This window comes from Lissotriton helveticus, chromosome 3_2 (assembly GCF_964261635.1).
Source record: "Lissotriton helveticus chromosome 3_2, aLisHel1.1, whole genome shotgun sequence".
Lineage (NCBI taxonomy): Eukaryota > Metazoa > Chordata > Amphibia > Caudata > Salamandridae > Lissotriton > Lissotriton helveticus.
In genome coordinates, this window is record NC_136062.1 from 131,225,886 (window position 1) to 131,253,037 (window position 27,152).

Sequence of the window (27,152 nt, forward strand, 5' to 3'; positions counted from 1 at the left end):
TCCTCCCTCTAACCTTTGTGGGAGGGTCTGGTGTAATCGCAGGGGGAAAAAAACAAAATGGCGGCTGCCATTTAAAAAATATATATATGACCTCTGGGGAACAATGGATATGAATATTTGGGGAGCTGATTTCAGACCCAGGGGAGGGAGCATGCAGCATACCTGAATGCAGAATGGATAAAGCTTATCAACTCCCTAAATCACAACCTAACCCTGGCCAGCTCCCCAAAATCACTGGAAATCATACTGGACCCTAACCTGAACATAAACTCACACATTAAGACTACAGCAAGGAGTGCCCTGTACAAACTAAAACTACTTAACAAAATCAAGCCCTTCCACCCTCCTAATGATCTCAAAACTGCAACGAAATCCTTGGTTCTGTCCAGACTGGACTACGGGAACACTATCCTCGCAGGCACAGCAAAATCCCACCTAGCCCCCATGAGAACAACTCTAAATGCAGCAACAAGGATGTTCCCCATAGCCAAAAAGCACAATCACAGCTTCCCCTCCCTGAAAGAACTCAAGTGGCTCCCTTGAAGCTCGTTGTCATTTCAAAACTGCCTGTCTCACCCAAAAAGTCCTTCACACTGGTAAACCAGGTTACCAGGCAGCCAAACTCACCAAGGCAGGCCAGGCAAGAAACCTGAGGAGCACCAACAACCTACTTCTCATACCCTCAAAGAGACATAAATAAATAGCCCTGGCTCGCTCCATCTCGGGCAATGCCCCCAAAATCTGGAACTCCCTACTAGCAGATCTCAGAACCAACCCCTCCTTCATGACCTTCAAGAGAAAACTAAAGGATCTCCTCCACACTCTGCACCTTTAAACCCTCCGGACAATGGCTGTTTTTTTTGTTTTGTCTGTCGGTTTTCTTATTGCCTGTTTACATGATGTAAAGTGCTCTGATACCCATGGGTCCTGCCAGAGCTATATAAAACTCTCTAAATAAAAATAAATAAATAAAATAAATACCTCCATGAGTCAATTATGAGCGCGGGAAAATATTTCCTTGCCAGCGGGAGAATCTCAGATTGCTCCAGCATGCAGAGAGCAGTGAAAAATATCTGCACCCACCCGATTGGGAAAATGACAGCTCCTGCTGCACCCAGGATGCCTCCGTTTTTGTTGTGCGTACCCTGGGTAAGTAGGCACTGGTGCCCCAGGGCAGTAAAGGCTCTAGGAGGAGGGCTGTGTGCCCCTCCCCTTAAAAGAAAAGGTTTCAGGGATAGGGTACCTGGGGCCCCTAGAGGCTCAGGGAGAGAGGGTCATGTGCTCCCATCCCCATTATTAAATGGATATACTGCGCACTGACCTGGGTCTCAGGGACCTGTAAACGCTCGGGAGAGGGGCCGCATGCCCCCATCCCCAATAATTATAAAAAACTGTGTCCCAGGTGGGCATTGGGATATCACAAATATAAATAACCAACATTGTTGTTATAACTGAGCATCAGAAGCCACTCACATATAATTCACTACTACTTGAAGGAGCAAACCATACAGTCCTGCGAAGGCTGTTTAAACGTTTCTGTTTTTTTAGCTTGGTGATGTCCATAGAAGGGGCAGGGCACCACTAATCTGTTTTGTTTTTAATGTTGAGGGGGTAGGGCCTGCAGCCAGTGCAGCTGACTCAAGCAACATTAAAAAAACTAAGGGGCCCATTACGATGGCGGGCGGACTTGAGTCGGGGACAGGGATTGCCCGCTTGTAAGGCGGCGGTCCCGCAACCCTGATAACGATGTGACTACCACCGTGGCGGTCGCATTGCCCATACTTTGCATTGTGGCAGGGATGCGTACAGCATCCCTGCCACAATGCAAATACGAGGCACTTGCATATCCCTGCACTACGTGGCAGGCACCATGCGGTCCCTGCCACATGGTGCAAGGATATGTAGGGGGAACCGTAGGTGCCCCCAGTGCACTTGTATGAGGTCTGGGGATGAAGGGGAATCCGTTTCCACCTTTCTTTTCATGGCGGGTTGCCTGCCGCAGAAAGGGATATCATAATCCCTATGGTGGTGCCTGCAAGTCACCGCAGCAATGTTAGCCTATAGTTTAGTTCCGCAAGGTTGTTAGAAAAGGACCGCCTTGGAGACCTGTGGCGGCCGGTCTTTGCGACTGCCACGCTGCTGCATCGATTCCCCCCCCGCCATCGTAATGTGGCAGTGGGTAAATGGCTGCTCAATGGCGGAGGGACCGCCACCGCATGGATGGCGGTGGCGGACCCTCCACCATCCTAATGAGCCCCTAAGTCTCCTGGGTCAAGAGGCTCTTTTGGTTGATATTATGATTGGAAATTGTGTGCTGAAAAATGTTAAAAGAGAGAAAGAGAGGATAGGACTCCTTTTTCTATGTTTTAGGCCAAAATGCAATAACAAAAAGTATGTTAAGAGAATTTTTTTTAATTAAAACGTTATTAAACATTCTTATAATAATCGATTTTATTAAATATTATATTGTGTAAATTACTGAAATATCCATTAGATAAAAAATATTGCTGTTTTTGGGGAGCGATGATAGATCTGTTTATATATATTGATATGCTCACCCCCTTATAAAGCCAATAAACACACTTTTTATGTTTTGAAGTTGTGACTAAGTAAATAAATCTACCTCAGTGCGTTGAGGACCTGCGAGCTCTCGTACGTGGTATGGGGTTGGCTGCCGGCCAGCTGTGTGCTGTGTAGGAATACCTGCCTGGGAGAGGTTGGAAGCAGAGACTTGTTGCTGTATGTGTCATGGGGATAGTGTTACGTAATATAACAACATAGTGCTTTACATTAAAAACCTTAGAAATTCACTGAAAATAACAAAGGTTAAATTGATGGTATAGTTAACATCTAATCTACATTAACAAAAGCCTTATCAATTCACCCAAAAAAAACTACAGGTAAAGTACCATTATAGTTATGTGAAAATTTCAGTAACAACATAATGTTTTAAACTAAAGAACACAGAAATTCACCAGTTATAGTTATATGTAGTAGCTATAAATTGTGGTCTAGAGTAACTATAACTTGCGTCCTCACCATGCTCTACTAAGTACCTCAGATATTACATCACTGTGACATGATCTTTGACCCATTTAATAACATGAGTACAACCTCTGCAAATACATCATTGATGACAAGACTGTGCATGGTAGGGGCATGAGTAATAATGCCTCACTTTAGGGGAAACAACCTCTACAATAAAGTCTTTACCAATTTTTTTTGAATGACATATTACGTTATTTTTCTAAAACAGGGTTTAAGGTGGCTTTGACTAGGCCCTGTGGCCAACCTCCCAAAGGCAGATAACCCCAAACTGAATACAACCTTCAGCTGTTTGCAGTGGGTGAGGGGGTTCGCTACAGGGCTGGGCCCTGGGGAGCTTAGGCCCTTATTTTTTCAAAGAGAGGGGGCCACTAGGAGGGAATATGTAAATATACATATATATGATATATATATATATATATATATATATATATATATATATATATATATATATATATATATATATATATATATATATGTATATATATATATATATATATCCAACACTTAACTTTCCAGGTGAAGAAAAGATTGTCCAGGCCACTTTTAGAATTGAAAGCGTCTTTATTAGGACAGCTAAGCTCGACGCGTTTCGCAGGGCAAGCCTGCTTTTTCACGCCTCGTGAAAAAGTTAGTTAGAGCCAGGATTCCATAGGAAATATATTTTTTGGTTTGGTGATAATGTTAGCACTGTTTGGTGAAGCTTCATAAAACCTTCCTAAGAAAGGATTCATCCACCTTGGCTCCTTCCTGCAGTGATTCGGGGTGATCCACTAAAAAGAGGGTGAGAAAAAAGGGGGGTCCCAAAACACATTTTCTCCTTGCAGTCAAAACATCAGAGAGGAATTACACTATTTTTGGCAGAAATCCAGAAATTGTGCTTTATTGGTGTAAATCGCCATACACTGCTTCTTACCTCACATATTACATCACTCGTGACGTTCTGTGACATCATTGATAACATCAATACAATCAATGATGACAACACTGTGATGGCAGAGGGAGTGATTTATGTTTACTTCATTTAATTATTATTAAAACTCTGAGAAACAAACTGAGACCTGGTGAATTTCAGACGTTTTTTGAGGACAATGTAACATTTTCACCCAACATTTTCACCTACCTATAATGTCAATTTAACCTTTGCTTTTTTCAGTAAGATTATATATAACTTAAATATACTTACCATGTGTGGTAAAGGCATGTGTGGTAAAGACATCTGTGTGGTAAAGGCTACATAGATATTGCAAGTGTTGTAAAGACGACATCAATTCTGTTGCAATTGGGAGGCAACTGGCAGATTGTGTCTAGTGCTGAAAGTACATGTATCAGTCTGTATGCCAGACGTTTTACTGACATGGATGAGAAAGACATTTGAGAAATAATAGAAAATGTGTTAGGTTGGGTGCTAGGACCTTAATGTATATTTTAAAAAGTCCAGAAATTCAATGAAAAAACTATGGTTAAAATGACTTTATTGTTCAGTGCTGGACTGAGACAGAAGTGCATTGTAGGTAAAAGGTAGGACATGTACCTTAAGTGTGTGACATATCCTGGTAGTGACAAACAGCCATTTTAGTTTCTCACTGCTGTGAGGCTTCCCTTCCATAGGAATGCATTGGGGATTCCCTGATAAGTGTTTCAGTGGTAATTCCTGATATGAAAAGAGCAGCGTGATCAAGTCTGGTATGTTTGGAATGGTAATAATAAATGCTGCGCAATGGTTTCTGCAGATTTATTATCACTATTTTAAAAATGCCAATTTTAGAAGTTGGCCTTTCTGTGAGCTATGTGTCTGCCTGACCGATGTGTATTGCATGTCTGGCTTTGGAGTGACAGGGGCTGGTGAGGTGTGTTTGGCTCCAGGGAGGGCAGTGTGAGTCAGCGCTTAGCTAAATTAGAGGTCTGCATTTGGAGTAGTGGGAGGAGTAGTCCCCTGACCCTGAATAGGTCTGTGCCTGCTTAGGTGAATGCTGACTCTGCTCCCCTATGGTGTGTCTGATGACAGAGCCCCAACCTGACAGAGGAGGGTAGGAATCCTGTAAACAAAGTGCTCCACACCCCCCAGAACTAGTTGCAGCTGGATTTCCCCAAGCCCTGTGCCAGGGCCGACAAAGAAAGTGCTGTATAAATATTGGGGCTGTGACCCCATGTAAGAGTGTGCTTCCTTGTGTTAATTGAGAAGGGAACTTGTTGCTGCTGGGCCCCAGGAGGAACCACCATGAGGCACTGACTCCCTGCTGGATGGCCCTATGGGCTGGCCTGCCTGGGCTCAGCATTCAACCTGTGTGACTTTTGGGGGCTAAAGGAGAGAACTGCTCCTGTGTTCTGCACCCCTGTGTGCCAGCGCTGCCCTGTACAGATTACAAATTCAGGCCTATGGTAAGGGCTGGGCTGGAGGCACCGACCGGAGCGTGAGGAGCGCCCTGCCACTGCTGTGCCCAGCAGCGCTGTGCTGCCAACCAGGAACGCATGACTGGTACACTCTTTTTGCCTGTTAATTACTGAGCCTGAGATGGGGGCTCGCAAGGAGTGCTGCGATGAAACCTGGAAGTCAGGCAGAAGATGCCTAAATGTAGGCGGGGCTTCCATGAGGAAGAGGAGAGCACCACAAGTTTTATTTGCCCAGTAATCCTTGCCGGTCGTGAGGCTGGTCCCGCTGTCTTGGGGGAGGCCGCCGGAGGTCGGGCTAGGCCCACGCCTGGTTGTGGGTGGGGCCTACTGTTGGGAGGAGGGCCGCGAGTAGAGGACGTGGAACTCTGGCCTATGTACCACCTGCTATTGGATGAGGGCTCCCGTGGCCTGCGAGGCACCCAGCGTGTCTGCCAAGGACGGTTGAGGGAAAGCGGAGATTTTGCTCCCAATGCCAGCAGGCCCAGGCACAGGCTGGAAGTCCGACAAGTCTGCCTGATCAAGGGTGGAGCCTTAGGATGGCTTGCAGCCGCCGTGTGATGCCAGAGAGCTGTGGGGAGCTTGACCAGAGTCTCTCCAGTTGGTCGTTGCCGAGGAGGAATATGTCCAGAGCCACGAGGGCTCCATGTGCAGGTTGTCGTAGCCCTTCCTGGTCAACGAGGAGGCACAAGAGAAGCCCCGGTGAGTGGGGGGCTCAAGTTGAGCATTGCGGTGCCCTGGAGGGTCACTAACGGAGCTCTGGTTAGAGGGGCTCCTCCCGCATTTGTGGTGTTTTAAGCAGCACCGGATGAGCCAGGTGAGGAGGGGCTTCATTGAGGGCATTGCTAGTACTCGAGTTGGGGCCAGTTAGTGCCAGAGCTGTGGTTTCTCAAGCTGACCCGTCCGTTGGAGGGCAGCTGCAACGATGGGGGCAATTTGGTGTTCAAAGTCCCAGAGTGGGGCTCCCCAGGCACAGTGGTGCCCAAGTCTAATTCCTCAGCTGCACCGCGAGACCGCGGGCAGCTGCAACGGGGGCATTTCCTTTTCTTCTCATGAAAAGGAGGGGGTGAGTTGCGCCCCACGACCCACCTTGCGCAGTATCTTCCCTGCATTGGCAGCCAGAGGGCCAGTGAAAGGCCCTACCGTAGAGCCCTGACATTTGGACAGTGGGCATTAGAGTCCTACAGAAGGCTAGTTGGCCTGCGGCCATTTTGGTGACATTGGTAGGGCGCAAGGCCCTGAGGTGATGTATATACCTGGTGGTAGTGTTACTGTGGTGCACTGCTGATTTATCCATAATGTGTTTATGCCTAATGTGAAGTTGCATAATGTACTTATGCTGATGCCTAATGTTATGCTATGATATTTTAGGATGGTGCCTAATGCTAATAGGATACAGTGCTAAGTACCATATCTTACTAGTAGTTACTGGTTATTTTATTTTTACTACTTGCGCTTTGTGATGGTTCTGACAGTGGCCTGATTGGCCCTGTCATATATATAATCCCCTGTAAATCATGACCTGGTGCCAGTTGGCACAGTGTATATGTGTGATAATGATTCTAATGTGTTTTGGATAATACAAAGGCTATTTTTTATATAACTTTGTGTGTAGTTTCTTTTGTGGTGAGCCTAAAGTGTTGCTGCCGTGTGTGTTGTGCAAAGGCTTTACACATTGCCTCTGTGATAAGCCTGACTGCTCGTGCCAAGCTACCAAGGGGGTAGCCGGGGTTATCTTCAGTGTGTAACTCCCTTGCCCTGACTAGAGTGGTGGTTTCTGCCTGGCTTAGGCACATGCCCTAGCCAACCAGAAATCCCATTTCTAACAGGGGGGCATCTTTAATCACGCTCCTCAGCACCTTCACAAGGGCTGGGACCCACAATGCCAAATTATTCTCAAAAAGATGAGCGGAAATTCTGTCTAGGCCCAGTGCTTTGTGATTTTCAGATCTATTTAGTGCAGAGATAACATCCTCCAAGAAAATAGTAACATATTTTAATATAAATGGGTTCCCTTCCTCTGTTAGAGTGCTTCCTTCACTGGGAACGTGCCCATTGGAATCATACAGCTTATTAAAATGTGCAACCCACTCATGTTCAGGTATAGTTACCTCAGTGCCAGCTCTAGGGATGGATGAAAAGATGGGAACATTTACTATCTTCCACAATTGCATAATGTCTTTTTTGGAAGGAGTACTAACTGCTGCAATGCCTCATTTTTTCTACACAGCAGAGTTGCTTTATCAGTCGCCCAGCAATGCCTAATAGGCAGAAGCTTTCAAAGCTTTCACAGCTTTTAAAAGATTTCCATGAGCTCTTGAATATGATTTGTCAAGCCACCTAATTTGGTTCTGTGGGTTACGATGGTTTGATACCACTAATTGATCCTGGGCCTGAAAACATATTTCAAAAAGGCCCACAGTACTACTTCAGGATCAGCAGTCTCATTAAACATGCATCAAACTGGGTCATGCAGCTATCCACCAGATAGGTCAAAAACCCATTGGGCTCAACATCCTTCCATTTCCACTGGATCCCCCTGGTTCTAGGGCAGACCATCTTGGCAAAAGAAACTTGATCTAGTCGAAGCTTTAAACTAAGAAATGATCACTTAAACACAGTTTTGGATTTGAAAGGTGCAAACCATACTTGACCAAGTTTTAGACAGTATGATAAAATCAATTAGTGACCCCTTGCCTATACCCGTGTATGTCATCTGCTGAGCAACTTCGACCGGCACCAGATCATGACAAAAAATTAGATTGTACACACCTAGCAACCTGTTTAGCTTTCCACTGCACAGATTATGAGTAAAGTGTAGAAGATTAGAATGGCCATTCCCAGAAGTACCAAAGGCATTATCATCATTAATGGAACAAACTCTAAGATTAAAATCTCCCCAAAATAATTACAAAATCCTCCATTAATGCTAAGGTGAACATCTCTAAATCATGCATCAGGGAGTCAATAATTTGAGTGTCACTACAATTACCATTATTATGGTAAAAACTAATAAGTATTACCAATGGTGCCTCAGACAGAGTAAGACAAATAATTCGAAAGAAATGTGAATTTTTCCATGCCATGGATAAACTTGCTGGCAAGGTGGTACTTATAAGCTTTAATAAACCTCCACAATAATTAGAATAGCAGGTGAGAATACTGAAACAAAGCCATTTACATGTGTTGTAGATCGGTACTAAGTTTCCTGAAGACATACAGTATGGTGCACGCTATTAATTAACAGCTGCTCTCAAATAATTTATTGTGCACTCCTGCAACATTCCACAAAAGTACTGAAATATCAGGTGACACTACCCCCTTACTAGATTTGAGGTTAATTCCTTGGCCTTCTCAAAAGGACAGAATTATCCTGATCATTTATTTTTAAATGGGGGGAGTCACCATTATCCGTCACAGGAGGTATTATCAATGAATCAGCTTGGGGTGAACATGAGATGTCCAGATCCAAATTCTGATTCCCAAAACTAGTAAACATAGATCGATGTCAATGGGATGAAATAACATTTGGTGGACTAAGAATATTATAGTCACACAAATCATTTAGTGGCACCATCAATGTCTTCCTTTCCACATTAACAGCTTGGAGTTTATTCCCCATAATCAATCTCCCGGGGGACACTCTTCTCCGTAGAGTAGAGTAAGGTTAGAGATTTCCTTGTAGCCCCTAATGTCTCCTTCACTGATTCAATCTCAAAAAGTATCGCAGTCCATTTGTCCTGCTAGCCAGTAGCTTTTGGCTTACCAATTTTTATCGAAGTTCAATCAAAGCTCAATATTCAAGCGTGGATAGAGGGTGTCCAAGTAAATGGACGCAGATTTGGGAGAAGTGGAATAACTATAGGGGAGACATATGTGAACCCCCGAGGCAGATATATGGGGATGACCCATTGTAGACCAACAAGACGCTCTGCTGTGTGTAATAATTGGGAGATGTAATCAGGCAATGTGATGTGGCTATTGTTAAAGTTAACAAATGGTGCTCACTTGATTGCTATTGTAAGTAAAATGTCTGAAGTCTGTAACTTGTCATCAATAAAAAGAATTATATAAAAATCTACATATATTCAAGTGATGAATCTTCATACCAAGAGGGGTGGCTCAGCCCAGCCTCCTCCGGGTTCCGACGGGTGCCAATGGATCCCAGGTTGGCCCGGGCGTGTCTTGCACTGCGGAAATTCTTCTCCCTAGAAACAGACCTTGAGGGGTGTCAGAGTCCACCGCCTGTCCACCTCCTGGTGGGAGCGTGCAGGAGAGGCTTCTAGATGGTGTGGTCCCATTAAACAAGTTTTAAACAATAAAGCTGGTTTCAGAGTGTACCGTGCTGCAAAGATACCTCTTTCCTGATATAGACCCTACGGGATGGGGGGATTAGGGTTCATCGCCTGGCCGCCTCCTGGATGGAGCGTGCAGTTAAGGCTTCTGGGTTGTGTAGTCCCCTTAAACAAGGTTTAAACAACAAAGCTGGTTTCAGTGCATCCCCCGCGCTGGGGAAATGCCTCTCCCTCAAAATAGACCTTGAGGGGGGTTTTAAGGTTCACCACCTTGCTACCTCCTGGTGGGAATATGCAGTGAACGTTTCTGGATGGTGTTGTCCACTTAGGCAAGGTTTAAACAACAAAGTTGGTTTAAATGCGTCCTGTGATGCCTCTCTCTTCAAATAGAACTCGAGGGGGAAGTTCGGGTTCACCTCATGGCGGGAGCATGCCGTGAAAGTTTCTGGATGGTGTAGTCCCCTTAGGTAAGGGTTAAACAACAAAACTACATTCACTGCGTCCCGGGCTGCGGAGTTGCTTCTCCCTTGTAACAGACCTCGAGTGGGTGGTGGGTCAGGGATCATTGTCTGGCTGCCTCTTGGCAGGATTGTGCAATGAAGGCTTCTGGATAGTGCAGTCCCCTTAGGCAAGGTTTAAACAGCAAAGCTGGTTTTGTTATGTTTTGTAATGTACCCCAATATAGATCTGGGTAGTCACCTAACCTTTCACCTACATTTCCCTGCCGTTATACTATATAACGGGTTTTAGTATTGAACTTTTACCTAGTTAGGATGTGCATAAAACGTTGTGTGGGTTTCCCAGAAAACTAGCCTCATTAATTATGCATGAGGATTCTCAGAATCACAGCACGTTTACCATCTTCTGCATAAAAACTACGCATGAGGGTCATCGCCTCCTTCGTCCTCGGCCGACATGCACAGCAAGGTAGAACCCCTGAGGGTACCTTTTGTGTATATATACACCATACATTTCCTGTGGCAGGCAAAGGAGAAAGACTTTAATACTGACACAATTAAGTGAGATGCTGAGGTTCCTGCATGCAGACACTCCAGCATGCAGTGGTGTGACATCCCTCGCGGGGTGTCCTCTTGAGACCAAGACAAAGTCCTTCATTCTCTCACATCAGGTAATGGGGTTGGCTTCATCCTAGGGGGATTCTTGGCTCTATACCTAAATATATGCTAGGTACACTTAGGTACATCTAGTTAGGGCAGCTTGTTGGAGTACGCATTATTATTGTAATTTCTTTATATACCTGCGTATTCTCATTGTTTAAGCACTATGGTAGAAATCTACCATCCATTTACTCTGTTGGTGCTTATGGTTGTTTCAGCACACCTATTTTACACTAGAATGACGCTGGTTCAATAAATGCTTATAGAAAACGTCCCCATCATTTATTCTGTGCATCCATCCGAGACAAAGTGAGCACGATTGACTGAGCGAAAAGTACTGTACTGTTTCTCTGATCTCTGATGGGACAGGGTTGTCATGTTCGGCAGTTGCCAAGAACTATTCCCTCCTTGCTAAGAGGAGTTTACAATGGCACTGTGAGCTAGCTGGTATACAGGCGAACATACCCAGTAGGGGTGTCTGGAACCAGTTTGTACACCAATTCCACAGTTTATGTTGTCTAAACGTGCAGGTACTATATGGATTTATAGGAACTACAAAACAGTTTCAGTGCGTCTAATGCTGCGGAGATGCCTCTCCCTTGAAATAGTCCTCGAGGGGACCAGGCAAAAGTTACAGTCACTTTAGTGCAAGTGTTACACTTACTTGAGATACCTATATCTAGTGAATTACAGTGATTTTATGAGTTTTAAATGAAATGTTTCAACTGACATTTTTAGCTAACTATAACAAACCTTTGACATTTGTTTTTCAGTGAATTTATATATAATCATACGCAAATCATAATGAGGAAAAATTGGTATTCACCTCTGGGCCTCAATTAACGGTGTGCATGTATACTCTGGTGGATAGTACGGCGGAGGTGGTATTGGAGGAATGAACTCATCAAAATCCAAGGTCTGATGAAGAATAGTTCCATGGGGAGTAATGCAGTCAGGGTTGCTGGACTGTGACCTCTGTGGTAGAAACTGCAAGATAAACATAAATATTATGCAGGTAAATTATGTGACTTTATTTATTTGCCAACAATTCTTTTATTATCAAGAAGAAAACAAATAGTGTACATGCTTCTATCACAGAGACTTTAAATAGTTTTCCATAGCTATTACATGTGAGACATTTAATTATGTGGTATATGCACATACGATTACAATATTGGATAGTATAAACTAATAATAGAAAAATAAATGAGAGTAATATAAAACAATACACATTTGTTTAAATGGGGTAGTATTGGATAAGGCAGAATGAAAGGAGGGGGGTCTGGTGGAAAGGATGTAGAAAGCATCTATACTCCCTATAGCGACTGCCTTCCTCCATTCTATTATGTTACCATATTCAGGTGTCATTGGTTTTGCTTAGGGTGAGAAGATTACATGACTGAAGAATATCTTGCTCTCTGTAATAAGCATTCTCCTATCTAGAGCTTTGTGTCTTACTGTGAGACTAGTTGCATTATTAATGTATTACTATTATAACTATTATTGTTGTTGTTGTTACTAATAATATTAATATTCATGTTATATGTAGATGTTAAGAGGGGGTAGTCTGATCAGCATGGTTGATTGTGTTAATGTATATAATTATACTACTGCTGAATTATGTAAAAGGTTCGTATCTATGTGGAGTGTCCGATTAACATCAATTACTTAATTCCGTAAGCCACTGAGTTACTGTTCTGCCCTGTTTAGGAAGTAACCCCTTATCTGTTCAAAGGTCGTAATTGTATCATTATATTATGTATAACACAATCACATTGCAATTGTGACCTTCTCCCTTATCCAGTCATCCACTGTGAGACCGTCAGTTGGCACCAATGTTGTAGGATACATATTTTGGCCACTACTAAGGAGGCTGACAGCCATCTATGTAAGTGGTGTGTCATTCATGTTACATCTTCTACACTGTGTAATAGTGCCCATTGGCTGATGGTGGTTTATTGAAAGTGTCTTTTCTGGACAATTCTGCCCATATTGTGTCCCAATAAGTATACAAATGGGTGCAACAGCACTAAATATGGCGTAGGCCACATCACAGATTCCCAAAATGGTATTGTACATTCTCTAACAACCTTATTGTCTGTAAGCATCAGGTCTGGCCATGGTACTCTAAGTAGTATGATTTGCCATCTGGAACTAGTTTTCTGCACTACTGGTAGAGTGCAAGCAAGCGCTCTATTTTGTTCCGAAACTAGACTTCTGAACAGACTTCTTATATTCCATTAGTGACAGATGGAGGAGGTGGGCAAATTAAAAGTATGTGGACGCATACATCTCAGTAGACAGCTGTACAGTAATTTCAGGAGATCAGCATTCTCTGCTGAACCACTTTCTGCTAGCCATAGGGCACTGCGTACTTTACTCATGCTAATGAGTGGTAATGTTCATGTGGTCGCTTCCCTAAACATGTTGGAATTGGCATTACCCTAAATGGTGCTCTTAAGTTCCTAGTATAAAGTACACATCTACCCAGGGCCTGTAAATCAATTGCTGCTAGTGGACTGTAGCACACACTGAGACAACCACTAAAGTAGCACTGTAAAATGAGTCTCCAGGAATGCCACTGCCGCTGGCTGTGCAGTTTTAAACTGCAACTTTGACCTGGCTAAACCAACATTTTTCCAGGCCTAATCCTTCCTTTCTAATACGTATAAAGCACCCCTAATGAAAACAAAGGACATGCACGTTTAATGTTTTACATCCCTTAACACTGAAAAACTTCAAAAGTCGTGTTTCACTGCAGCAAGGCTGCCTCTCCTATAGATTAACACTTACTTACACTATTACATTTAACAAGTGATAACTTCAGTTGGGAGTAGATAGAAAATGGTTCAAGGGCTCATTTTAATAATAATTTAAAATCGAACTTAATGGGAGGTCAAATTGTATATTACTATTATGGAAATTAGACTTTTAAGTTGTCATTATCCTGCCTAAAACCAAAAAGCTAAATAGCTTTGTTGCCAGTGTCCATGAATTCACTGAACCCCTGATGGCTCCCCTGTGGTCAGATATGTATTGCTTTGAGACAGGGGATAAAGTGCTCTGGGTTTGGTGTGGGGAACTCCTCCCTTGACAGGATTACTTGGGGTGTGCCCTGCCCCTCCCTGAGTTTCAAAGGATGCCTACCTTTTCATGAGTAGATCAAGCTCACGCTTAGGCCTGCTTCCCCTATGTCTCTATAGTCAAACTGGCACCAAACACAGTAGGGGTAGAGGAACCGACAAGATCTGTTTTACTGGGTGGACAATGGTTTGCCACCCATCTACAGGTTGGCTCTAGACCTGTCTTGCACCCACCACCACAAACGTAACTTCAAGGGTCAGCTGGCTGATCACTGTTTGAGCTACTGGGACACAACAATCTTCGAGAGGCCTCTCTCCCTGCAAATGTCCAGCTGAACAATTCCAACAGTAGCTGCCTTGGACCTTGCAGCTGGCTTCTGTTAGAGTTAGTACTGACCCCCAGGTCTTGGACCCTGAGCTGATATTAGAATGTACTCCTACTGTTTGCAACTGCAATTGAGACTTTAAATCTGATTGCCAACTTTCTGCCAGGATCGTCGGCAAACCACAGCCAACAACGGTATACCGGCCTCAGCTTGCTGTTTGACCCTGCTGAAGGAGATCTGACTTTCAGAAAATGTCCAAGTCCGATTGTAGAGGACTTCATCAGTACCACTGCAGAGAGGCCTCCAATTCAACGTTGAGGCCTTCCTGGGCACAGCATTACCCTTTCAGAGATTTACAGCTGCTGTCACAAACCACACCAGGACCCCACTCTTCAGCCACCCTTTGTCGTCGATCCTCGCTTCAGGTGCAGCTTGCAGCTGGCCCTTCTGATGACACGCTAATGATCCCTTTTACTCCCAAAAAGTTTCACAGTCAGAAAATAAACTGTTATCCAGAACAAACTTATCCCTGCATTCAACCGGCTATCCATCTCACTTCGCCATAACCTTTGACTTTGACCTAGTCTAGTGCAACCACATAACCGTGGTTGGAGCATTGTGCTTTTTAGTGCTATTTATAATTCAATTTTAAAAACTCATATCTCCGGTTCTATTGATTGACGTATTGGTGTCATTTTCTTAATTAAAATATACTCAATTTTTCTAAATTGGTGTTGTTATTATGTGCTTAATAAATACTTTACACGTTGTCTCTAAGTTTAGCCTAACTGCTTTGTGCCAAGCTGTCAGAGGGTTAAGCATAGTTTTTTTTTAGTGATTTAGAAGTTCACTTTGTCAAGGCATGTGATCATTATTTGAGATGGGTTATCACTCTCCTGTACTAATACTTCAATTTCTTATACTGAGTTAGAACACCTCTTGCTTGATAGTCATGCCATGATAGGCTTTTGTTGGAGCAGATGCAGGCATGTATATATCAAGTTTAAGTTGTTTATGGTGTTGCTTCAGGTGAACATCATGCAATATATTATAGGATTCTCAATAACAGTGGTAGTTATAGATAGAAAACCCACCTTTCTTTTGTGGGGTCACCACCGATTTTTTGCCTTTCGCTAGACACTATCAGCCTGATTCATCAAGCTAAATTGCACTTGCAAAGGGCAAGATTCTCAGAATCTTGCCTTTTGCGAGTGCAATTTTTGCATTGCAAATGCAAAATTCGCTATTAAAGAATTCGCACATTTGCGAAGAATTGGATTTAAGTAATCTCTATTTGAGATTCCTTAAATGCAATTCATGAATCATTTTAAAATTGCGAAATTGCAATTTTGGGCCGCTATTTACCGAGAGGTCAGACCTCGTGGTAAATAGCAAAAATTTAGAAAAATGCATTTAAATGCATTTTTCTAAGTTGCATGTTACACACACATATGTCCTTTGGACATGTGTGTGCGCAACACCAATGTAGATTACATTTCAGGGGTGCTACAGGGTGTCCTTTGGACACCCCTGCACCCTTGAATCGCATCCTTATTTGCGATTAGCTAATTGCTAATCGCAAATAAGGAATAACTCCCCATGCATTCCTATGGGCCTATAGGCCCATAGGAATGCATGGGGAGTTATTCCTTATTTGCGATTAGCAATTTGCTAATCGCAAATAAGGAACATGTAGGAATCGCAATATTTTTTGCAATTCCTACATGAATCCCGTTTTGCAAGTCCTTAATAGCGATTCCTTATGAATCGCTATTAGGGGCTCGCAAAACGGGAGAATGATGAATCTGGCTGTATATTTTTGCTGGCTGTAGAATTCTGTGTACTTTACTCCTGCTAACCAGTGATAAAGTGCTTGTGCTCTGCCTTTCAATATGGTACAGTACTGATACTACTAATCGGCATATTTAACTTACTAGTATGTCCCTAGTATGTTCCTAGTCTATGGCACAAAGTGTACACAGGGCCTGTAAGTGGACTGCAGCACATATTGTGTCATCCACTATTGTAAATAAAAGTACGTAGGTCCTTATTGGCAAGATCCTGCCTTTCAGGTCTTTATCCCCAGATAACGGAAGAGGGCATCTCGCCCACATAATCATGCCATGATTCATCCTCTGGGTCCTCTTCCCCACAGGGTAGGTAGGTAGGCACCTCCTTGAGCGACTCAACTAATTATGGAGTTCATGATAAAAAGCATTCTCCACAGGAGCTAGAATCCAGCAACGGAAAATACCTTGGGGGATATCCAGGGTATTTCTCTTTTTTTTTTCCGGGTACAACAATACAGTTAAAAACTATAATGTTAGGATGTTTTTTGAATACGATCATTCAAGCATTCGCATACCAGCATGTTTTGGCCTCTTCAAATGCCCAGTAGCAACAAAGGCCTTCTTCAGAGTAAGTATTGTTACAGATCCCTAGCTATCTAGAATGCGTGTTACATTGTTTATGAATCTAAATGCTCTTGATGAGACCTACCGCTCTCATAGCTGAATGATGAAACATAAACACCTAAATAAAAAGAGACAAGTATTTTCATCATGTATTGTCTCTTTATCTTGCAGTTTTCGTTACGAAATGAATTGCCTTAATCAGGCTACCCCTGATAAAAGCATGTCAAATAACACACAAAATCGTGACGAGCCCCATGTCCAAAAATGCTGGGTTTCACGCTGACAACATACTACCTCAAAAAACGTGAGTTTAGATGTGTTTATATGTGTTTATTGGACTAGCATAACTTACACTGCTTGGAGTTGCTAATTGCTTAACGGACATTACAAAGGGCATCTCCCGGTAGTCAAACACTGGAAAGACCCATCTCTAATTGCTAAAGTGCCAACTGCCATTAAATGTTTATGTGCTATTGTTTCAAGGTTTTTTTCTACCAGCCTTTCAAAAATATTGTGAGGACTATATCTAGGCCCATTTCTGTGGTGTGTTATTCGAGAGGATCGTTATAAGATACAAGATTGTTGTTTTACAGTAACAGCCACCACGTGCAGGGTGGCTACAAATACAAACAATATATTGCTACATATATTGCATGCATCTTACTATTGCGCCTCCAATAGTGCACATTAAACTGTTTTATATTGGCTCATTTCAATCACAGTTCTTAGTGGTTCTTATGGTCATATGTACAACATTAGTTACTGTAAGTTGGACTCGTTTCATTTCCTTGTGCTTCTTGTTTTCAATGTTAGAATAATCGATGCAGCAAATTCTCTATGCAGCCTGAGTGTATCGTTCATGCATCCTTAATACATAACCCATAAAATGCTCCAGCTCAAAAGAAGACAGTAATATGTTGGCTGACATTAATAAATATGGCAATCAAGGCTAGAAGGACTGTGATGCTTGTTAAAATACGCACTTAACTTTGTCAATGGTCGGTGCGGGCAAACAACTACCTATTCATTCTTTGGTCATCTACCAAAAATCTTCTTTCAGTCCCCTGATTTGCCAAAGTAAGATGGGGAGGCAGGGCCTTTTCCACCTTGGTAACTAAGCTTTGGAATTTCCTCCCCCCCCCCCCCCGATCTGACAGGACAACCTTCTTCTTTATCATACTTCCATAAGGATTTGAAAACCTGGCTTTTCTGAGAGGCCTACTCATAGTTATGTACCCAGTGATCTGAGACCTGTTACTTTGATATCTGCCTTGACTGGCGCCTTGATGCCCTTGGGCTAAGTTGCGCGTTACAAATCCTCATTCATTCATTCATTCATTAGATACCCGCCACTACAAGTGTCAGTGTCACATGACTGTGGACACACCTCTGTAGCCTGGCTGTGCAGCCTCAAACTGCAAATTCGACCTATCGAAATAACACCTTTCGACAGTCCTAAACCTTTATATAGTAGGCAATGCAGGTGCAAGACATTTTAGAATTTTCCATTCGATTTTGACACATATGTTTTTTTTGAGTTGTCTAACGTTATGCGAGCTAGTTCTAATCTTTCAGATGTTATATGAGTCCATAATGAACAGGGTTTCAATCTAGGTTTTGCCTCCCTCATTAGGACTGATGATGTCTGGATCAATGTGCTTCAATGTGTCTTTGCGTACCAATAGTGGTAGCATTCCTAGGACATAGTTATGTTGGGTTTCTATTGTTATTTTCACAAACTGAACTCTGCTCCACATTCATTGGAGTAATGTATTGTCCACGGCCATATACATCTTGTTATGGTCCTTTTGATAGGGATCCTCAAATATTTAAATGGTGCTAGTTAAAAACATCACTTATTAAAAGTGCATACATAAACTATTATTTCCCTTATGTCCCATACCTCAAGCCCAGAACAGATGCCTAAAATCAATGCAAGCACCACATTTCCAAAGTAGGTGTTAGATCACTATAGAAAAATAACATGGAACTAACAAGTGAGGCAACAATACAGCAAACAAACAAAGGGAAACATTACAAAATATGAGATTATATACTACAGAGATACATATTGAAATTGACGGGCAGTACACCACCCAACATTGCTGTTCTGCGTTGCAGAAAGCAGAAAAAACTGTTCAACAACATATCTACAAAGATTAGTCTGGTTCACAGATGGCGCCTTGTGCAACGGACAGCCTCACACCATGCTGCAGAGGTTAAGTGTGCTCTGTCTAGCATGAGATTTCTACTGGAGCTATACTCTTCCATTTCAAATTCCTGGGCATAGACAGACTCAGAAGGTTCCCACAGATTTTGTGTGCTGTGCACAGCAGTACACATGAAATGCAGTGTATGTTTGTAGTAAGGTATATATATTTCCACGTGTTGGCGCCTTCTTCAAGTAAGCATTTCTGAGGCGTAGCCCAGTCGTGCGATCTTAGTTGATAGGCATTTCATCAAAATCTGTGTTTTTTTGCTTTAATTGGTAGGAGTTACACCCTGATCCAACGCAGCACAGAGCGGCGCAAAGAAGTTTTTGTAATATGAAATACACACCTTTCAAGCACCATGCTGTGTTTGGTGCCGAAATGTGCCGCTTTAAAGCAGGCTAGGGCTGATGCTAAGTCTTACTAAAGCTGGCCTAAGTTGTTTCGAGCATTTTGAAGCTGGTGAGAAGGCTCTCCTTTTGGCAAGTTGTCTCAGAAGCTGACCAATGGACAATAAGACGTTTTTGAGTGGGTCATAGCTTTAAACCGTGTGCCCTCAAATCACAACATCAGGTAATGACACTGTATCTATGTCTGAATATTTCTTATGGAAAATGTAGACAAGAGCCATATACATTGTTATGGTGAGGTATTATGTGCCAGCTCTTAAAAGAATATCAATAATATAAGATGGACTAGAAAAGGATTTTAAGGTTAGGAGAAAGAAGGAAGTCAGTCAGGAGGAAGTGAGAGTTTTGATGGCAAAATCAGATGGACAGAACATGCTTAGGAAAGAGGCTTTTAAAGTCGGCACCGCCCACATTGACTAAAGGTTGAAAACTTTCAAAGAGGGTGCAGAGCTTCATTTACGAGAAGGCATCATTCAGAGGTCCAAATCATAATGTGTCATCCAGAGTGACATTAAAAGAGTGAAACGTCAGAATTCGTATTTGGTGTTAAAACAAAATTAAAATAATGTTGTGATCTGAAAAGCAAACCTTTAGCTCTGTTCAAAAATTGTTTAGGTAATCGAGTTAGCTTTTTAGGAAAAGTATTGTAAAACGTTCTACCCATTGCATCCTTCAAGAAATGGAAGGATGGTGGAGCATCAGACATAACTCTTGAAATTCTAGGCACATAATACAGTTCTATGCAAAAGGCAACCTTCATCAGAAAACTGCTAACAATGCAAAAAAAAAAGAGTTATTTTCACTTTTGTGAATTACATTTGTCTATAGTTTGTACCCCTCTTTTTCCCATCATTTTTACCTAAAAACTGGTTTAAGGTTTATTAAAGCTATGCAGATTACCAACCTCAAACATGTATGAATGTATCTGTGTTAAAGTAACAGAGAGTAACAGGAAAACCTGAAGAATTTTGGATCTACACATGGTGGTTAGAAAATCCTTGTAGATTCAGTGCTATAAAATACGGTTGGTAACTAAGAAATAGTTTCAACAAGATAATGGGGATTACCTGGAATATAAAGGAATTCACAACATTTGCAAACCAATACCTAAATTAGAAGTCTTGTTTACTACAAGCCCTGGAATTGGACACAACATCCTTTGAGTGGCTTTCCCCTAACTTTTTGCCCTCCATCCTCCTGTTTTTGCTGACTTTAGGACTCTGCATACTTTACCACTGTTAACAAGTGCTAAAGTGCTTATTTCCTCTCTTTTAAGCAGGGTAAAATTGGCTTACACCTAACTTGCAAGTTTAATTTACTTGTAAGTACCTGGTAAAGTGGTATTTCATGTACCCAATGCCAGTAAATGAAATGCTACTACTGGGCCTGCAGTATCAATTGTGTCACACACATAAGTAGCCCTTTTAAACAAGTCGCAGGCCTAACATTGCAGTCTGTGTGTGCAATTTAGCCTGCTATTTTGTCATGGCAAAATAAACATTTTGACAGGCCTAACACTGCCTTTGAAATACATATGTCAGCCCTCTGGTAGCCTAAACAGCCTATAGGGTGGGGTGCAGTGTAGTTAAAAAGTTGGACATGTACTTTTAAGTCTTACATGTCCTGGTAGTGAAAAACACTTACATTTGTGTTTCACTACTGCTAGGCCTGGGTCTTGCATAGGATAACATTGGATTACCTTAGTACATTTCATAAGTGATAACTTTCAATTGGGAGCAAGTAGACATGTTGGGTTTAGTATCTAGAGAATTGTAATTTAAAGTCCTCTTTAAGGGTAAAGTCGGATTGTAAGGCACAATTCTGAAAATGCTAGTTTTTTTTAAACAGTGGCATTTTCTTGTCCCACTATTTGCTGCCTGCAGCCTGTTTCCTGGATCACATGGCTAGATGAAGCTGGCAGTTGGTCTTTATATATTGCTCTCAGTAAGTGAGGCAGAGAAACATAGGTGTTGGCAGGGTGGGCCCTCTCTGACTTGATGAGGGGGAGGAGTTGTCATCTAGCACACTTACACATAACAAAGGCTCTGCATGTGCACACTCACCAAAGGTTTGACACTAGTCTATTGTGGCCACAGACAATTTGCGGATAGGGGAGGGAGGCAGGAAATTCCAAGCACCTCTAGGGACTACAGACCTCCAGAACCGTCTCCTACTCCAAAGCTGGCAGCAATTATAAATATTGGCCCCACCTCTTCAGTAAACTTCTGGACCTGTGGAAGACTTGGAAGGACTGCTGCGGTGTTCTGCAGGAAGTACTGCCACTATGTTACCTTGTTGCCCTTCCTGCTGAGTGAAAAGGTCTGGAGCTCCAGAATTACTCCAAGCGCTAGTTGGCTGACCTCCTGATCAGTACCTCAGGGACAGAAAAGGCTACAGTCACCGAGAACCCACGTAGAAGAGCCTACAGTCACCGGGAACACTACCTAGACTCTATCTGCATTGTGTCCTATCCCCAAAGTGATGCCACCCCAGTCCTGGACTCTTGAAAGTGGGCCTGAAGTTGCTCTACCATCTCAGCTGTCGGAAGAACTGACACAGCGTGCTGTAACTCCTTGCAGCTCTGCTTCGGAACCGCCGCAGCGTGATACATCCTTGACACAGACCCTAGTATTATAAGCCCCTCCTGGATGGCAACCTCGCCAATAACGCAGTACTATTAATTGCAGCCCCACCTCTTCTTCTGAAACACCGGTGCGTGATGCATCTTTGCCCCAAGACTTTGCATTCTAAGTCTCTTTTCTTGTCGAATGCATCCTCGACAATGCAGGATTCTGCATCGCAGCCTCGCAAGACCTCTGAACTGCTGCTGCAGAACGCTGCTTCGACGCAGGATCTTGCAACACTCAGCAACCAGGCTTTAAGGTACTTTGTTCAGGGGGCCTAACTTGGTCCCTATATGCAGCTTGTGCTCCCTCATGGTCAGCCTGAACTTGTGACTATGTCCCGGTCCAGGACTACCAGATGATCACAGTTGGTGCTTTGTGCTTCTAATCATTATATTCACTTAAACACCATCTCCAGTTCTACTGATTGGATTTTAATTGTTTTAATCTCAAACTGTTTATTACATTTTACTCTTTTTCTCTAATTTGGTGTGGGATTTTTCTTTTTTGTGTTTTCACTTTATTACTGTTTGTAGTGCTGCATAAATGTTTTACACATTGCCTCCAAGTTAAGCCTCACTGCTTTGTGCCAAGCTACCAGTGGGTTAGGCACAGGTTAATTTGGGGGTTGCTTGCATACCACCCTGACATAGATTGTGGTGGATGTTTGAGTAGGGTTTCACCCCCCTCAACCAGTAACCGAATTTGCAACAGCTACCATGTTCCGGAATGACCTAGTGAAACCAGGAAAGGAGACTTCACAGGGACCGCAATTCCAAGCTTCTTGGGAACTGCTGCCCTTTTCTTGTTTCATTTGGAATGTATGCTGGCCACTTGAGTTAGATTGGAATGATAATGTAAGGTGAAGACAGTTTTTGTGATGTTTTTTATGGATTACCTTTGAGTTCCTTTTGTGTTTTTGAGTGGTATGCACTCTTGTGAAAAAAGTTGCACTGCAAAAAAAAGGCATAGATATCTAAGATAAGCTTGTATGCTCTAAAATCTCGTTTTTTATTTTCAGAATCAAGGCCAGAGATGTCAAGCACATGTTTACAAGGCAATCTGGCACAATTCTGGAGGCATTTTACTGCACCACACTGAAATAAAGCTGGCCATTAGTTGCGTGACACACCGTTTTACTACCATCCGGTTCAAGGTGAAACTAACTAGTAAATTATATGCGGGTAGCCAGGGCGAGTGAGCGCAATGCACCTTCGCTATAAAATAGATCAGGCGCGCCAGCTGATAAATATTGGGTATCAACATTTTAAAAAGAGGGAAAACAATTTAAGAGTAACTAATTTTTTAAAACATATCAAAACCTTCAAAGCATTAGTTAAAGCAGCAATGCATGGTCAGTCTTACTAGCCGTGGGTTATATTTAGAGTGTGCATCAACAAAATGCGGGTACATTGGTGGCGCGCATGACAAACACCACTACAATTATACTACACTTGTGGCGCCCTAGTTGTGCCAAGCCAGTCAGTAGAATTGAGGGGAGAAGGTGAGCAATATCCTGTTCCTTGCAAGTCATTTAAAGGCCCACTGGCAGTAGACCTGCCAGGCTGAAAAGTAGCCCCTTTTGCTCGACAGCAATCTGCTCCCGGAGGTAAGAACAACAAAGACATATACAACAGAAGGTAAGCCAAAAAATATATGGTACAGAATTATGTGGCACCAATTTTAAGTTCCCTTTTATATTCCAAAATATGCAGTTAATCTTTCTGCGCACACATCTGAATTATGGTCAGTTAATACCCCACCCCCGGCTAAAGGTATTCACTAGATGCAGTCAATACAACAGCCCATTTTGGGTAATGGGGGCTGAAGACCAGAAAGATGAATGTGCAACTATAGATTTAATTTAAGTCAGTTTATGACAACAGCAATGTGTCTAGGTTCCAAATAAATGAAAACACATTTTGTATTTGAATTACATTTGATTACATTTAGCAAGATTCTAATAGCTTAACTCTGGGGCAAAGGCAACTCGTTTTGTATCACACTCAGAAGCGTCTCCCTAATGAGCCGAAAGTGCATGTGAGCAGGTGGAAACCATCCATGGTGCCAGAGGGATTAGCAATGAAGAGCGACTGCAGCCTGACCTGCCTGACCCACTTTGTACAGGATGGAACGCAGCGAGAGCCAATCGAAAGACGCACAGAATAATCCATTCTCCTCCAGGCAATGCTTGCTGTCGCATCGCTTTTGCTGCATCAGTCGGATACATGCTGTTAAGCTCTCACCTTTTCGAAGAATTGAACTAATAAAACGTGCTGCAGGCATACTTCCCGCTGTGTTGAGATAAATACGTTTGTTTGTTTTGCTGCCTCAAAGCACTGCCATGATGTGGTTGTTTAATTCCCTGTCAGAAACAATATCAAAAGCAAAGACACAATGTGAGTACAAAAGAAATTTTGAGCAACCGGGGGGAGAGGTTGCTTTTCTGAGTTTGTTGTCATAGTTTGTGGTATAATTATTACTTTGTTTCTCTGGGACCTCGTATAAGTGATGACTGTTGGAGCTTCTCAAAGAGTGTCTCCCTCCACCTGTGTACATACATAAGGGACACCATTTGTCGGTCTCCAGGTATGTTTTTTTTCTCTTGTATAGCGCGAACTAGACCCAAAGGTATTACAGCACTTTACATGAGCACCAGTTGCGTTACAGACAGATGCATACATTTTTTATTTTTGTTAGTCACTGGTAGATTATTTGATTTGCCCAGAATCACAGGATGTGGAGCGTCCCGGCCAAGACTCGCACCCGGTTCCCCAGCTTTGAGGTCACGCACCCTAGCCCTTAGACCACATCCTCTCCCATAGATGACTAACCTGACTCTTTTCGCTGCTGTCACATGGCACCAGGAAATGAGATGCCATGGCAGGAACATGACCAAGAGTGTACATGCTAGGGGAGGCAAGAAATATGTTGCCATGCTCAGTGCTTTATTTGTAAAAAAAAAACATAAGTGCTAAGACCCTCGTCAAGAGGCCACTGCAGCTTGCACCACCCATTGCTCCTGCCTGTGCTTTCAATGACCCTACCAACACAACTACTAACCAATACACTTCTACAGGTGTGACGAAATGGAAAATTCCAGGCCCCAAGCTTTAAGAATGGCTTGGGGGGCTAGTATTAGTCATTTTTAATGGATATTCAATTAATAAAAAAACTGTTGTTGTGCTCATCTCTAAAGTAGATAAACAGTACCACCATGAAGCAAGCTGTAACAAGTGCTGGTGTTGACAATTAAGTGCCAGTACCAAGCACCGGACACCACTGGATCAAATTAAGCACAGGCCATGCTCCATCTAAGTACCAGGATTCATGAGACTCCTCAGCCTCCCCATATCCCTCACACTGGATGGGACTACAGCTGGGCTTTTGGAGGCACCCTTTCATGCTCTTGTGACAAAGACTTTTGCTGATTTAGAGGCAATCGAAAGGGGTAAGACGCAAGATCTGTTGGTGTTCCCTTTGTCTTTCTTGTATACCCTAGTTTGCAAAACTAAAAAAATATTTAAAAATTAATAAAAATTTAAGAATCATACAACTAAACATTCCAGACACATACAGGCAAACCACATAATAAAAAGTAAACATAGATGTATATTGTTAAAAAAAATACAAATATGCAAATCATTCAAATGAGATTGAATTAAATTCTACATTTGTAAAGTGCGAACTGATCACCCCTAATGGTATGTAGGACCTGGGGGCTGACCGGGTATATGAAGGGAGCTATTGCCTAGAGTCACATGATGCTGAGTTGAGCTGCCACCAGCACCAGGGATCGAACCGTGAGCCCGCGCTCCGGAGTGAGCCACTCAGGCCTCTGTGTCTGACTTCTCACCATTAATGAATCATAAAGATACAGATTTCAAATCATAACTCTGAGCATGTCCCAACCAAACACACCCACACAATAACAAGTAATACAACTGTAGCTGTTGTCTGGAGATGAGGGCAGAGCCCTAGGTGAGGACGATATGTATGTGCTCCCAATAGTAATGTTGGTGAGGTGTGTATTATTTTCCTCAGTTGATGGCGGTTTCCTATTCTGTTCAAACCATAGTTTTTGTTGGGCTTTTATTAGACTCTAAAGGCCCTAGTCACAAAGGTGAATTTACATAAGCAAATTACTCCTATACCTGCGGGTAAATCAACACTTTTTGCTATTAAATAATTTTTGAGTGTACATTTACACTCAAGTGTCGACTTGCATATTTGTTTTCTCCAGATTTTTGTTAAGCAGTGCTGTCTGCAGTTCACTGATTGTGTGGATTTCTATGAACGTTTTCATATAATAAAGAAAGTTTGCATCTTGCGTATGTCTGGTATAAATTTTTTCCCAGTGGCTTGGCTATACACTCGCCTGTTAGGACTGTGACGAGGCAGGACAAGGTAGGTAATGGCTTGGTGACTTACCAGCAATCTTCATTACTCCTAAACAATGTCTTCCTCATCACGTCCTTAGTTTCTGTCCTCCCTCTGTTGTGGAAGGTGAGAAAAAAGTGCTGGAACTGCTGTAGCTTAACAGTTCAGAAGAAATGATTGTCCTGGCTCCTCCTTTAAACATCATGTGATGTGTATATCCTGTGGGAGGCATCTTGGGTGCAGTGGCGCTCCTTCGCTAAGGAAGCGGAGCGTCGCCTCACTAAGCAGGTCAAAAAAGGAAAAAATAAAATGATATTAACTGATTGTTATTATCAGTTTATGTTTCCCCTTGCACAGCTGGAAAGGGGCAGGGCTGCTCTGCTCACAGAGCAGGGCTGGGGAGGACTGGTTTGCCCACTCCAACTGTGCAGGATGCTTAAATCCGGCTGTCTCGGCCAGTCAAACCGTCATGCGCACTTTGCATGTTCTCCATGCAGGCTGCATTACAGCCTGCATGGAGAACTTGCCCAGCACCCATCCTCTGGCTGAGCGCTGATCCATGGTGCTCAGACCAATCACAATGCTGCATTGCAGCATTGTGATTGGCTATCGGGAGGCTGGGAGCCGGGTGCTTCCGGCCCTGGAAGCGGGCAACAGAGGACCCAGAGGAGGCGGTAGTGATGGCTGCAGCAATGGGGTACAGGTGAGTATTTTCGTTTTTTATTCATTCCCATGACCCATATTTTTATTTGAACTCATACCCTTCCGCCCCCCCTCTTCCTCCCCCACCGCCTTTAAATACCAGCCACCACTGCTTGGGTGGACCAATGAAATTGTATTTATATGGGTGAATTCT

At 42.9% G+C, this 27,152-nt stretch overlaps 1 protein-coding gene across 1 annotated transcript in view; it reads right to left on the reverse strand.

Moving 5' to 3' along the window:
* Positions 1-27,152, reverse strand: part of ENTREP2 (endosomal transmembrane epsin interactor 2) — an 830,030-nt gene that overhangs the window by 339,930 nt on the left and 462,948 nt on the right. The window contains exon 4 of the mRNA XM_078684606.1: positions 11,676-11,836. Coding sequence (XP_078540732.1) covers positions 11,676-11,836 — 161 coding nt within the window. The remainder of the gene's footprint in view (positions 1-11,675; positions 11,837-27,152) is intronic.